The sequence below is a fragment of the Phoca vitulina genome, unplaced genomic scaffold (assembly GCF_004348235.1).
Source record: "Phoca vitulina isolate PV1807 unplaced genomic scaffold, GSC_HSeal_1.0 scaffold21, whole genome shotgun sequence".
NCBI classification, from domain to species: Eukaryota; Metazoa; Chordata; class Mammalia; order Carnivora; family Phocidae; genus Phoca; species Phoca vitulina.
In genome coordinates, this window is record NW_022589724.1 from 14378655 (window position 1) to 14392415 (window position 13761).

The 13761-nt window shown below is 55.5% G+C and overlaps 1 protein-coding gene across 1 annotated transcript in view; it reads left to right on the top strand.

The window, feature by feature from the left end:
- Positions 1–13761, top strand: part of COL27A1 (collagen type XXVII alpha 1 chain) — a 129833-nt gene that overhangs the window by 26375 nt on the left and 89697 nt on the right. The window contains exons 6-10 of the mRNA XM_032418988.1: positions 1133–1186; positions 2645–2698; positions 11405–11449; positions 12061–12114; positions 12558–12602. Coding sequence (XP_032274879.1) covers positions 1133–1186; positions 2645–2698; positions 11405–11449; positions 12061–12114; positions 12558–12602 — 252 coding nt within the window. The remainder of the gene's footprint in view (positions 1–1132; positions 1187–2644; positions 2699–11404; positions 11450–12060; positions 12115–12557; positions 12603–13761) is intronic.

Consider the following 13761-nt stretch of genomic DNA (forward strand, 5'->3'; position numbering starts at 1 on the left):
AGGTGACATCAGGGTGGACCGACTCTCCAAAGGACTGTTTTCTGAGTAACTGAGCCATGTTGGGCCAGAGGAGCAGGCTGGCAGCCAGGACCACTCTGCAGCCCTGTAAGAGACTCAGCTGGTGTACCCCTCAGGTCCTTTCCCTGAGCCTCGTGACGGGGACCCTCCCATATGCTAAGCGCAAAGCGTGCTTGTCTCTGACTGGGAACCCGCTGCTTATTGGTTTCTCCCCGATTTACTGCCTATTCTAACTCATCGGGTCCCAGGACATCCCAGAACACAGACCTCAGGGGTCTGTCTTAGCTCTGCCAGGGCCTCAACTTGGGGCCTTAGACAGTCCCTTTCCTCCGCCTAGCCTCAGTTTCCCCAAATGTATGGGGGGGTTAATAACACTTCTCTTGCCCGCTTCATGAGGCTATTGTGAGAATCTCGTGAGACCAGGGTGCTGCACACGGTGAGGGGCTGTGCACAGACGTAAGTGGGTGTTACCGCACTGACCTTCGGTAAATAGAGAACAGTGAGGTGAGCGTACTAGAAATCCAAGAAGAATCGGGCATGCTTCTTTGATGCATCTCTCAGAAGCACTCTGAGAGCCCAGGGGAACAAGTCAGGAGGCAGTCGTAGAAACACACATGCAAGGACTGGTTACCAGAGATCTACTGGCTGGTTGGGAGGACACATTCCAGCTGCATCTTGAAGAATGTCTATGGTTTGGTGAATGCTACTTGAGGAATGGTTTTCTAGGTGGGGGTGATGGCTTGAGCCAGGACCTGGCAGCAGAGAAGTGCAGGGCGTGGCTGATGATGGGCTGTGGTCTGGCAAGGAGCAGAGGGATCCTGTCTGTGGGTTTGCCAACTGGAAAGAGAGCCAGATTTGCAGAGGATGGGTGGGACCAGATGATAGAAGACACGGGACGCCAAAGGAGGAGTTTGGAGGTGTCATCGTGCAGTCAGTGGGAACTATGGAGGGTGTTAGTGCAGGGAGGAACGGAACTGGAGAAGACCCCCCCCCCTCGGAGGTGTGTGACTGGGGGGATGGATGGGAGGGCATTTAGTAGGGGACAGGACTTTGAGCAGAGGTTGTGGGAGATAGCCTCTCTAGACGACTCTAGAAAGAATTGTTTTTCTTTCAGGGACAGAAAGGGGACCCAGGGCTCTCACCAGGAAAGGCCCTCGATGGGGCGAAGGTAGGTTTCCAGGGACCCCAGCATCAAAGGAAATGGAGGGGTGGACAGTAGGGAAACCGCCGTGCCCCGGCAGAGGCCGCCGTGTGTCAGAGGCAGGAGGGGGCCAAGTAGCCAGGCAAGAGTGTGGTTTGGTGCTTTCCTTGAGGTCCTTCAGCTCTCCCTGTGCCAAACCCAAAGTCATTCCCTGTATTTTCTTTGGGGGTGCAACCAATCAGACTGACAAAAGGTTTTGCCTGTGGACACACCCTTGGTGAGTGACCTTTTGTGTAATGTCCTGCATTTCTGTAGGACCCTCTAGGTGACCCTTGGCATCCAGAAGCTTTTTGCTAGCATACACCCAGGAAGCTTCCAAAAACATTCAAAAGCCCCTCTGAGGTTAATTTGAGCGGACAGGTCTGTGGATTTCTAGGAGGTGGGAAGGGATCGGGCCAGAGATTCAAGGCTCCCTAACTGAAGGGCTATAGGACCAGAAGTTTCTCGTGGAAAAGAGAACACTTAGGCCAGAGGACTTCATCCATCCCTGAAGCAACTCCCCAACACTGATTAAGGGGCCTGGAAGGAGCACAGGACAGTAGGAACAGGGGAACCCAGACTCTAAGTAAGACCCCCAGCACTCAGACATACATATCCTGGAAGGAATACTCGAGTCTGTCTGGCTCATTCTGGACACGAGCCAAAGAGCCCTCCTGACAGACAGAACACTGCTTCTCAACCCAGCCTCCTGTGCTTAGGCACGTAGAAGACGCAGGTCCCTTTGATTTCGCCAAGACCTAGGTGGCTCATTCCTTCATATCCTCACGGGATCATTTTTTCATGCAGCAAACATTTACTAGGTGTAAACATCCACATGCACGCCCATGTGCTCCTCATCGAAACCTTATAATGCAGGACAGACAGGCCCAGCTTGCAGATGAGAAAACAGAGAGACCTCAGAGGCAGGTGATTGCTGGAGGTCACAGAGCTGGTTGGGTACAGAGCAGGATTTGTATCCAGGTCTGACAAAGTCCAGAGGCCCGGGCTTCTCTCTTGCTCCTGAGTTGTCCGTTCTCAGGTCTTAAGGCAGAAATGCCCCCTACTACCCACCATGCCCAGCTGGAGGAGGAATGGGCAGAAGGGAAGGGAGTCTCAGGAATGCAGAGAGAGAGCGAATTGGAATGGGACAGATAAGTTGTGTGTCCCCTGGGGCAGTGGTTTTCAAACAGTTTTAGCAGCAGACCCCATGCTCTAAATGGTATCCTGCGCCAATATCCAGGGTATAAAATAGATCAAAGGGAGGGTCTGGGTTATCGGGGAGGGGCTGGGTACCTGCCCACTTGGCTGCCCTCACCCCCCTCGGAGGCCTCTGGGCCTCCAGGAGTTCTGTTTGCAGACAATTGGCCATGCGAGGACACGCTTGCCATTTCACGAGTGTCTCTGCTCCTTTTCCCCCCGCCTCACCCCTTTGTCTGTGTTTTGCAGGGCGACGTGGGCTTGCCTGGGCTCTCTGGGAATCCAGGACCTCTTGGACGAAAGGTACACCTTCCTTTCAGTGCTTTGCCTTGTCCAGTGGGCTTTCTGTCTAGCTTCCTGGCCTAGGTCTGTCATCCTTCAGGTCTCAAGCATGCTTGTGCCTATTCCAGACAGTCCTCCTGGAACCCCAGCCTTCAGTCCAACAGCCTCTGCTCTGCTCAAGGAAGTCTAGCCTCACCGACCAGGGCGTACGAATCTGGTTTGGCCCTCTCCCTATGGAGCCTAGCACAGGGCCTGTGCATAGTAGGTGTTCAGGAAATGGGGTTGGGGGATGGGGAGGACAATGCAGGCCAAGGGTCGACTACGTTTTGCAGGATGGCTGATGGGGATTCCAGGAGGTCTATCGGCCTAGGGCCATGTCGTCGGCTTCCGCCCTGGCTCCCCGCTGTGGCTGCAGGTACCCGCTCTCTGGGCCATCTGGCTCTTGTCTGGACAGATGTGGTGTCTCCTGGCTCCATCTTGTCCTTGCTCTGAGGGTCCCTGTGGCACTTGGAGCATCACGTCTCCTCCATCTCCTTCTCCACCCTCCATGGCCAGAGCAGGCCAGAGCATAAATCTGAAGAGGCCAGACCCAGACAGGAGTCTGTGGCTGTCTGTGAGCTGGGGAAACATGGTATTTTCTGGCTCAGAGAACACAGGGACTCCCTCTCCCCACTCACTTCCCCTCCATGCTCCAGCACTTTCTGATGGATGAGGTGTGAGTGGAAAAGTCTCTTTCCAGTGCCGGCTCATAAAGCAGCCCATGGTGGTCTTGCTCTGCTTGGGGGTGGGAGCCTAGCAGAGGTGGCAGGAGATGGGCAAAGCAGACCTGACCCGCTCCTGCCGGGGCTCCAGGGCTCGCTGCTCTCAGCAGATGTCCAGGGAGGCCCAAGAGTCTCCATCCAAGAGGGACCAGCTCACCTGAGCAGGGAGAAGCATCTTTTCTCAACCAAGGAAGAGCCTCTGTGCGGTTGGGAAACTGGCAAAGCCATTTACACGGAGGCCCCCGGGTCCCGGCTCAGGCAAGCCTGCAGGAGCTGGGTGGTGGCAGGCCGGTGGGCAGAGCCTGGGGGGGTTCGGGGCCCAAGGCAGGGACCCCTGACCAGTCGTGGGGGCTGGGGAGGAGGACCGATGGGGTAGAACGGTACCTGGAATCATCACTGTTTGTAAGCACTCTCTCCTCCCATGAGTGTCTTCAGTGACAACAGCGGCCACTTTGTCCTGATGCTCTTATGTGGCTTCTCTGCGTCGTCTCATGTGGGGAGCCTTGGGGGAGAGGGGACATCAGTGGGTGAGAGGTGAAGCATCCTCTTTGCTCACCAGCCCATCGAATTGGGGTTTCACCTCAGTGCGACACCAATAATCCTATTTATTCATGTATTCAACAGAAGTGATTGAATGCTTATTATGTGCCAGGCAGGATGCGAGGCGTGGAGCTGAGTAAATAGACAAAATTCCCTGTCCCCCCAGAGCTGGCATTCTTGTGTGCGTGGTGGGGCAGCAGAAAATAAAAAGAAAAACAGTAAAAATGGAAGGACAAATGGAAAATGGACAAAAATAGGCAGGAGAAAGGGAGTTTTGGTTGGGAGGGTTCCCAAGTTAGAGGTGGCGCAAGGAGTGACTGTCCTTTGTCACACTATGTCCTCACAATAGCCTCCGAGAGTTAAAGCATTATTATGCCCATTTTACAGCTGAGAAAACTGAGGCTCAAATTGACCTCATTCATTCATTCTTCCAGTCGTTCAGCAAATATGCACCTAGGTCCCAGACTCACCCAGGTCACTGGTGCTGACACTGGTGTTAGATGCAAACGAGTTCATCGAGGGCCTCATGCAGAGGGAATTCTGTGGCAGTGCCCCCCACCACCCCACTGTGCATTAGAACCAGCTGGGGGCTGTGGGCGGGGACTCTGGTCCCGTTGGTGTGAGTGGGACTCAGGTACAAGATTCTGCAGCTGAGACTGAGAGCCACTGGTTTCATGGAAATACCTTCCAGCGTTGCTATGCCGCAGGGCTGGGATTTGAACCCAGGTCTCTGACCTTTCTCTCTGCACAACGCTGACTGAGACAGCTTTTCAAGTAAAAGAGGGCCCATTAAGTGAAAAAGAGCCTCTCCGGCTGAGAAGGTTGGTTTGTCTGCCATCCGCCTGCGATGTCTGCTGAGGGCCTTTGCCAAGCCAACTCCCGAGGGCCGGGCGGGCACACAGACCAGGCCGGAGAGGCCTGGATGGAACCCAGCTCTGTCCCCTCTCCGACCATGTGAGCTTGGGCAAGTGGCCTCACCTCACTGAGCCTCAGTTGGGATCAAGAGGAGGTTGGGATTCGGGGAGAGGGTGGGTGAGATGAGATGTTCTAGCCCCAGCACTAGCATGTGGCTGGTACTCGTAGTCACTGCGTGCATGTTTGTTGAATGAATGAATGATCACTGTCATGAAGCAAAGTGCTGAAGGTCTTGCCCATCTGGTACCATTGGTCATCTTGCCTAGTTACCAGGTAACCACCCTCCACTAGCCAAGAAGGCTACCAGAATTCTATTTGCACGTTGGGAGGGTGGAGTCCTGTGCTGTCCCTAGCCCAACTGTCCGCCTTCTCTCTTTAGAGCAGTGCTTCCCAGCTGGGGGTGATTTTGTTCCCCCAGGGAACAGTTAGTAATATCTGGAGACATCTTTGGCCATCACAGCTGGGAGAGGGAAGCTACTAGCTTCTAACAGGTAGAAGCCAGAGATGCTGTTAAATATCCCACCCCAGCAAAGACTTACCCGGCCCATAGTGTCAGCAGAGCCCCGGGGCTGAGAAACTGCTGTACGGAAGCCCCCCACCATCCTGGGCCATCCTGCCTCCCTGCGCCTGCTTATGCTGTGCCCTCCCCTGGCACGATCTTCCACGCTCATCTTCACACCTCTGTCCCTTGATTCTGTTCTCCAACACCATCTTCTCCAAGAGCACCCCCCCCAGCACTCCCCAGGCAGAAGTCACGCCTCCTTCCTCTGATCATCCAGCCCACCTTCTCAGCCTCTTTGGGACTCTGCGCGTTCAGCTGGCAGGAGACTCTGGTGTCCTAGGCGTATTTGTCAGCTGAAGCAAGTGCACAGAGTCCCTGTCCACCCTTGTTTCCTTAGGAGGGGCTTAGCACAGTTCTGGACACATGCATCTGCCCTGTTCCATACCTCCCTCCACCCCTGCCTATGGCAGACATCACTCATTGATCTTTCCTATCAAGCCCTGATGCGACCTCAGAATCCTTAACACATTGCCCCACGTAGACATGACTAATGGAATGAAATTAGGACTCCAGTTGAAACTTCCTCCCGGCTCCCTCTTGCAACCCTCACCCTGCGCACGGGCCCTCCTTGTGCCGCCTGAGTTGGCCACTTCCATGCCGAGCCCCTACTGAGAACCTTCTCCAGGCTCCCCTATTGCTGGGCTGCCCTGGGCTTCTGGGGCCCATGCCCACTGCCATTTCTGAGCTCTACTCCTGCTCTGCTATCCAACCTGGCCCCTGGCCTGTTTACAATGCCGCCCCTGCTGGTTGGCTGTCTACACTGTTTTAGCACGCAGCGCTTCTCCTTCATTCCACTTAATATGTGTTACCTTCTAGAAGGTAGGGAGTGAGTTTGTTTTGTTCACCGGTGTATTCTCTGTGCCTAACACAGGGTCATGTTTGAGGCTCAGCACACCTTAGTTGAATGAATGAACAATTGGTCGAATGGATGAGCCAGACAGAAATGGTGTGTTCCTGCCTGACCTGTCTCAGGTACCCATTGAGCGGAGTTCGATGTCAGGTGCCTGGCTGTGTCATGATGGATTGCGCTTTTGGACAAACCACATGTTTTTGAATCATAGAGTTTCTGAGCCGACACAAGGCTTTGAGAGGCCAGGGGGGGAAACTGAGGTCCAGAGAGGAGCAGGGACTTGGTCAGTATCATGTAATGAGTCCTTCTGCCTCCTGGCACATTTCTTCCTCGCCGATCCTTTCTGTCGAATGGGGCTCTCTGCCCCGCTGCCTGCCCCCGATGGGCTGTGGAGGTGGTCGAGAAGTTTAGGGGGTCTCATGGAGTGCTCAGCAAGCATGGTGAGTTCCGTTTTACTGCAGGAGAAGCTGGGGCCTTGCACACTGAGTTGGAGCCAGGTAGACAGCTGAGGTCTAGGCACACATTGCTCCCCAGGACCCCCAGGTAAGAACAGGACCCCCCACCCCCACGCTCCGTGCCCAAAGCCCAAACAGCATCCCGGCCGACAGGGAGACTGTCTGCTGCAACAGTGAGGTGATGTCTGGTTTCTCCTTGTGCCCTGTAAGCAATGATTAATCTGGCTCCCAAACCAAAATATAGACCGAGTTCTATTATAAACACGGGTCCTGTGGAGACACGCCTGCTGGGCAGCCAGAGGCCCCTTACAGACTCCATGGTCCCTGGAGCTCCCCTGAAGCATCTGCTCTCCCCTAGTACCAGTCGGGCACCGATCACACAGGGGAAAATCACTGCCCGTGGGTCCACCTTGCGGTTAGTACTCACCCCGTAATTGCTGGGGCCCAGGAGAAGATAATGGTTTAGATTCTTCCAGGTCCTGGGGCCCTGTCATTTGAAGCTATTTGGCTGGCCCCGGCTTGGTAAACACTGTTAAGGTACTTCCAGGGAGCATAGGAACCTCCCCCCACCCTCCCCCCACGCCTTGGCCTTGCTCAGCCTCTGCTGCTCTCAGCCAGGAGAAGTGGGTCGTTCACAGCAACGTGCAAGGCCCTTCAGGGTCCACTGATTGGGACAGACCTAGGAATTGTGGCCTGTTGGACAAAGCGCAGCCCGGGGGGTCTAGAGTCCTGGAGAACAGTCTGGGCTTGGCCATAACTTGCTAAGTAACCTTGGGCAAGTCCCTTCCCCCTGGTAAGTCTGTCCAGTGAGAAAAGTGGTCAGATTGATGGCTCAGGTCCCCTCCAACTCAGATACTCCAGGATTCCGTGACGGCCCTCTGCCCTGGGAGATTCTGCTGCAATGATCCATATGCTCTGTCCCGGGGAGGAGGGCCTCTAAGGGGGTCTTTCCCTGTGTGGCCCTGTGGCTCTTCTAGGTGGGCCTTGGGCCTCGATAAGTATGTCTTATCCCACAATTGGGTGGTTAGGATTTAGGGATTGGAGTCACACCCTGGCCTTTCCCCTGGGAAACTGCGTAGCCTCATGAAAGTCTCTTTATCTCTCTGAGCCTCCGTTTCCTCATCTGGCATGTGTGCATGGTAACTCCTACCTGCTAAAGGGGTGATCACAAGGAGTTGATGAGCTGATGTATTTATTTAAGGCTCTAGTACCAGGCCAGGCAAAGGGCCGGCCATTGTCCCTATCCCTGAAGATCATGCATTTCCTTTTTTCTGTGTCCTGAGTAAAGGGTTTTCTTAAAATCTTCTGGGATCTCCCTGGCAACACTTCTCTGCTGGAACATTGGTTTCCAGCAGATTTCTTCTTGGCTGCAGGCAAAGCCAAAGGAGCTGGTGATGCTCAGGGGCTCCCTGGTCCCCTTTCATGGTTCTCTTGGGATTCTCGCCCCATTATTTTTTTTTTTTTAAAGATTTTATTTATTTATTTGAGACAGAGAGAATGAGAGAGAGAGCGCACATGAGAGGGGGGAGGGTCAGAGGGAGAAGCAGGCTCCTTGCTGAGCAGGGAGCCCGATGCGGGACTCGATCCAGGGACTCCAGGATCATGACCTGAGCCGAAGGCAGTCGCTTAACCAACTGAGCCACCCAGGCGCCCTCGCCCCATTATTGCATCGGCTTTTGGCAGCAACCTGAGGCGGGCTGAGAATGGCAGAGTGAGGCTCAGAGAGGGCAGTTCCCTGAGCGGAGTCACACAGCCTGAGCTCAAGGCTCGATTCCGCTCTTCGTGGGAAAGGCTTTGCTGTTCTTCCTCGTGTGCAAGTTCCAAGTGGAGAAACGATAAGAAAGATGATTACATGTGTCCTATCATGACACGTCCCTGCTCAAAATCCTCTTGTGGGTTCCCACCATACTCATGCCTTGTGTGGGCTGGCTTCCGGTTTCTTCTTCTTCTTCTTTTTTTTTTTAAATTTTTTATTGTTATGTTAATCCCCATACATTACATCATTAGTTTTAGATATAGTGTTCCATGATTCATTGTTTGTGCATAACACCCAGTGCTCCATGCAGAACGTGCCCTCCTCAATACCCATCACCAGGCTAACCCATCCCCCACCCCCCTCCCCTCTAGAACCCTCAGTTTGTTTTTCAGAGTCCATCGTCTCTCATGGTTCTTCTCCCCCTGGCTTCCGGTTTCTTCTTAACCACCTGCCCCTCTCTGCCTCACCCCTCACTCATTCTGCTCCCATCACGGAGGCCTTGGTCTTCGTCAAACCCACCCGAGAGGGTTCTCGCCTCAGGGCTTCTGTACTTAATGTTCCCACTGCTGGGAACGCCTTTCCCCAGGGGGCCAGCCCTGTGTCCGGCTCACGTTATTTGTCCCCTCAGAGCACCTGCCCAGCTGCCCAGCCACAGCCACCACGCCCCGCCCCCCCAACACGGCCTCTCTCTGTCCTCTGACTCTGCTCACTTTTCTTCATAGCGCCGGTCACTACTGCACAGTCGTTTTCAAAATTTTAACTTTCAATTCCGGCAAAAACCACACAACATAAAATTTACCATCTTAACTGTGTTTAAAGGTACAGGTCACCAGTGCCAAGCACATCCACGTCGTGGTGCAAAAGGCATCTCCAGGACTTCCCCAGCTTGCAAAACTGAAACTCTACACCCACGAAAACAACAACTCCCCATTTCCCCCTCCCCCGGACATTATCTTTTATATTTATTTGTTTTTACATCTCCTTAATTAGACTGTCAACTCCATTAAGGCTAAAGGATGTTGTCTTCTCATTCACCCCAGGCCTGGAATGGTGCTGGCACATAGAAGTTCAGTGAGTGTTTGTTGAATGAATGAATGAAATATGAAGGTCACGACGGTGACAGCAGCGGGTCTTTACGGGGCGCCTGAGTTCAATGCTGGGTACTGCCCTAGGTGCTTTATGCACGTTATGTCACGTGATCCATGAGCCTGTCCTTATATTTCCATTTACAAAAGAGGAAACCAAGGCTCGGTGAGGTGACCTCAGTGGCTGCAGATCATACAGCCATCCGGTAGCAAAGCAGGGTAGTTCCAGATCAGCCTGACGCAAGAGATCTTAGCCATCCGCATGTGAGCCCCCGGCTGCGGCCTAGGCTTCAGTTTGCTCCCTGGGGAAAAGAACCCGGCCTCCCCCCATCCCCCCCACCCCCAGGTAGAAGCCGCTCACAAGCATCAGTCTCATGAGCCCCGCGTGTGAGTTGTAATCATATCGCTGAGCCGTCCTGAGGTATGAGTAGGTGCAGCAGGAATGCTTGTAAACTCCCCAAACCTCTTGGATCCAACCGACGTTGCTGTTTATAATTAAGATTTCTGCTTCCTGGGGGTCTGTGGGGGTGCTGAGTGCGTGTGCCTGTGTGTGTTCGTGGACGTGCGTGAACGGTTACTGTGCCTGGGATGTTGCCCAGGCTCTCGGTGTGGTTCTCTGACACTCCGTTTTCTCCTCTGTAAAGTGCAGGTGATAATCCGCCCCCCCAACACTGCACCTCGTTTGGCTGGTGTAAGGGCTAGAGGGGGTCATGCAGGTGTAGTCTAGGTGAACAGCAGTGCATGGAGGGAATCTACAGGCATCATCTTGTTTATCCCCCTCTGGGGGAGCTGTAGAACTTTGGAGTTCCCAAACACCAGAGCCGAGGGGGACTGAGAGTTCTCATGCCTTCAGCTGAGGTCCAGAGAAGGGTGGAAACCCACCAGACTTGCACGGTAGGTGAGGGACGGTGTCTGAGCCGAGCCCTGGGCTCTCTGTGCCAGGGGGTCTAACGGAGATCTGTGTGACTACTTTGTCTGGACTGGAAGGCCCCTGCCTGGTCTTAGTTCACAGCTGCCCTGAGGTGATGGAAGTTTGAAGTCCCGGGTTTCCCTTCGGAGAGCCCCTAAGTCTTAGGAAATGGCTTTGGTGGTTGTCCCTAGGGCCATGAGTAAGCACACACTGGTTTGATTCTCTTGACCTAGAGACCTGGAGGTTGGGCCGTGGGGACAGAGGGTCAGGGTTGGTTCTGGCTTGTTGGCAGAGTCCTTCTCAATCAGGCATTTGGGTGGCCTCTTCTTCCCTGGAATGGGAGCTGGGACGGGTGGGAGGAAGGGAGGCCCCTACTGTGGTTAATATATTTGGTCGGTATGTGTGAGATCTTTTCTGATAGGGGGTTTATGAGAAGGGGCAGGTCTTGACACAGATCCCAGCAGCACATGGTGGTTGAACGTATCCCAGACCCAAAGGTCCTAATTGGCCCACCCATCCATTGAGAGCTCACTCTACCCTGGCTTCGGATGGGCTCACCCCCGTCTGGATTTGGAAGGAATAGTTGGGATCCAGCGTCACTCCGCCATGGGGGGCTGTCTCCCAGTTCAGTTCACAAACCCTGCGGGAGGGGTGAACACCTCCCCTGATGGCATCTGTCTGAGTGCCACTGGTGGGAGAGGACAGCATAGCAAGTGGCCAACCTTGTATGCATCCATTCAGCGAGTGGCCGCTGAACACACACTCCAGCCCTGCCGTGCGCAGAGCATGCAGTGCTGAAAAGGCGGGCAGGGCGGCTGGGCCTCTGCCATCTGATCCACAGGCCCAGACACCTTCCTGGCCTGATGCCATTTCTCCCCCCCCCCCCCCCCCAGGGATACAAGGGCTATCCTGGACCGGCGGGGCACCCCGGAGAACAGGTGAGGGCCGCGGCCTCAGCTCTGCCCTGCTTGCACTCCGCCCCCCTGCTCCATCCCTGTCTGCCCCTGGCCTCCTCCCTGGGCCCTGTTCCACGAGTGAGCCCCAGAACCATCCTGCGGGGGGTGGGGGGACGAGCCTCCCCCTCCTCTCCCGCAGCCACCTCTGCCTGAAAGAGCCGGAGTCCACGCCGACTTGGCGTTGGCATGAGCCTCTCGACTCCAGCCAGAGCCATGAATAGCTGGCCTGTTCCGGACGATGTTAGGGGATATTATGCACGCCGCCACGGGGTTTGCAGGAATTTGGGCTGCACTGGCCCAAGTCAAATAGCAGCCCCTGCCAGCGTGGGAGAGCCAGCCAGGGCTCCTTAGAGCTCTCTCAGTCCTGGGCGGCCAGCACAGGGGGTTTGTCCTTCTGAGCTCGTCTGACCGGTTTCACAGAGTGGTGGGCTGGGGGCCCAGCAGCCGGGTGGCTTCCCCTTCCTCCCCATTCAGCTCGCATTCCTGCCCTGCTCTTTGTCCATTGTGAATAAGCCCCAGTCCCCCACCACCCCTCAGACCCAGAGCGGGGCAAGGTCTCTCCTTTCCTTATGTTTCTCTTCATTCCTTTGCAGGGGCAGCCAGGACCTGAGGGCAGCCCAGGGGCCAAAGGTTACCCTGGCAGGCAGGTGCAGTATATGGCTTCTGGAAGCTCGGTGGCCATGGTGGTGTGGAGATGGCCACGGGTGCCCCCCAGGCAGAGGGAGGCAGCAGGCTGGGGGCCGAGGAGCTGTGCCTGCTGGGTGGGCCTCGAAGAAAAGGCTATTCAGGGGGCTGGACCAAGGAACCCTCTCTTTGAAGGCAGTAGGGCACAGGACGCTTAGAAAGGGACCTGGTGCTGTGGGGGTGGGGCTTCAGAGGCTCCTCCCACTCAGTCTCCCCACCCCACCCCCCACTCCCCTGGGACTCTGGGGCAGAGTGTGGTCCTCAGTGTGAAGACTGCAGGTCTAACCCCACTCCCTTTCTATAGAGGGGGCAGCTGAGGCCCCAAGGAGGCAGGACTTGCCCTGGGTTGCTGGCAGCAGGGAGAACGTTTCCCTATGTCCTTGCCCCTCTGTCTCTTATGTTTCAGGGGTTACCTGGACCCGTAGGAGACCCTGGCCCCAAAGGCAGCCGGGTAAGTGGGCCTTGGCAAGTACCACTCAGGTGGGGCCCTGGGTGGTCATTACCTGTCCCCCCAGTGGACCTGATGGGAAGTGAGGGTCTGTGTACAGTGTCTGGCAGGGGGGCTGGCACCTCTGCCCTCCCACCTGAGTGCTCTCTGGAGAGCAAAGGGGCAGCAGGGTGGGCAGGTGATGGGGGATCCTTGAGCCAGGTAAGCCGGCGTGGTGCCCATGCCAGGCGGACTAGGCAGCGAAGGTTCTGTTGGGTGCTCAGCCGTGGCCCAGCTGCTACGGTCAGGCGCTTGCTTGCCGTGTCCCCCAGCACATCCCAAGTGCTAGGGGACCTGAGTTGGGGCTACTTTGTCTGCCGTTAGAATCCTCAGAGGTCTCTCTCCTGCTCCCTTCCCAGCCCTTTTTAGAGAGCAGGGGTGGCTGATGGGTGATACTGCTCGGGCCCGGAGGCTGATGGAGCATCTGCTCTCCCTCTCCTGGAGCAGACCCTGAGTAGCCAGCAGCCTCAGTTTGCCCTTCTTTACAATGGGAGTGAGGTCCATTCCTACCTCTAGCATGGTTATGGGGATACCAGGAATTTGGAAGCAAGTACTGCTGAAGAAGGGCTCCCAAGTGGGTTGTGGGTGGTGGAGAAGATTCTGGATGCACTGAATGGGGGTCGATGGAGTTTGAAAGTCTAAGAGATAACGTGGTGGAATCCCCTTGTCTACACACAAGAAAACTGGGGTCATGGTGAGGATTGGACAGCCGCGGTTTGCTCTGCACGCCTAAGGTGGAGCTGGGATGGGGACCCAGGTGTCCTGAGGGCCGGACTTGCTGCCTCTCAAAGAATGCTCGGCAAGTGGGTCACATAGCCCTCGGTCAGGCCAGGTCAAGGGTGACGTGTCCTCCACTCCCGAGCCAAAGCTATTTACGGCCACAGTCTGGGCCTTAATCCCTGCAGCTGACATGTGGCCGTTAAAGCGTGTGGGAGGTGGGCACGGAGGTGGGTGGGCAAGTTCCTTGGGATGCCATGATGTTGGTGATGATGGTGGTGATGTCATGCAGGGGCTGGGGAGGCTCCTGTCCTGTATCCAGCTGTTCCCACGAGCTGTGGCCCCAGACGCATGCTGCTGACATCTGGGGCTGCTTGCTGTTTGCCATGCTGATGGCATCTTGAGA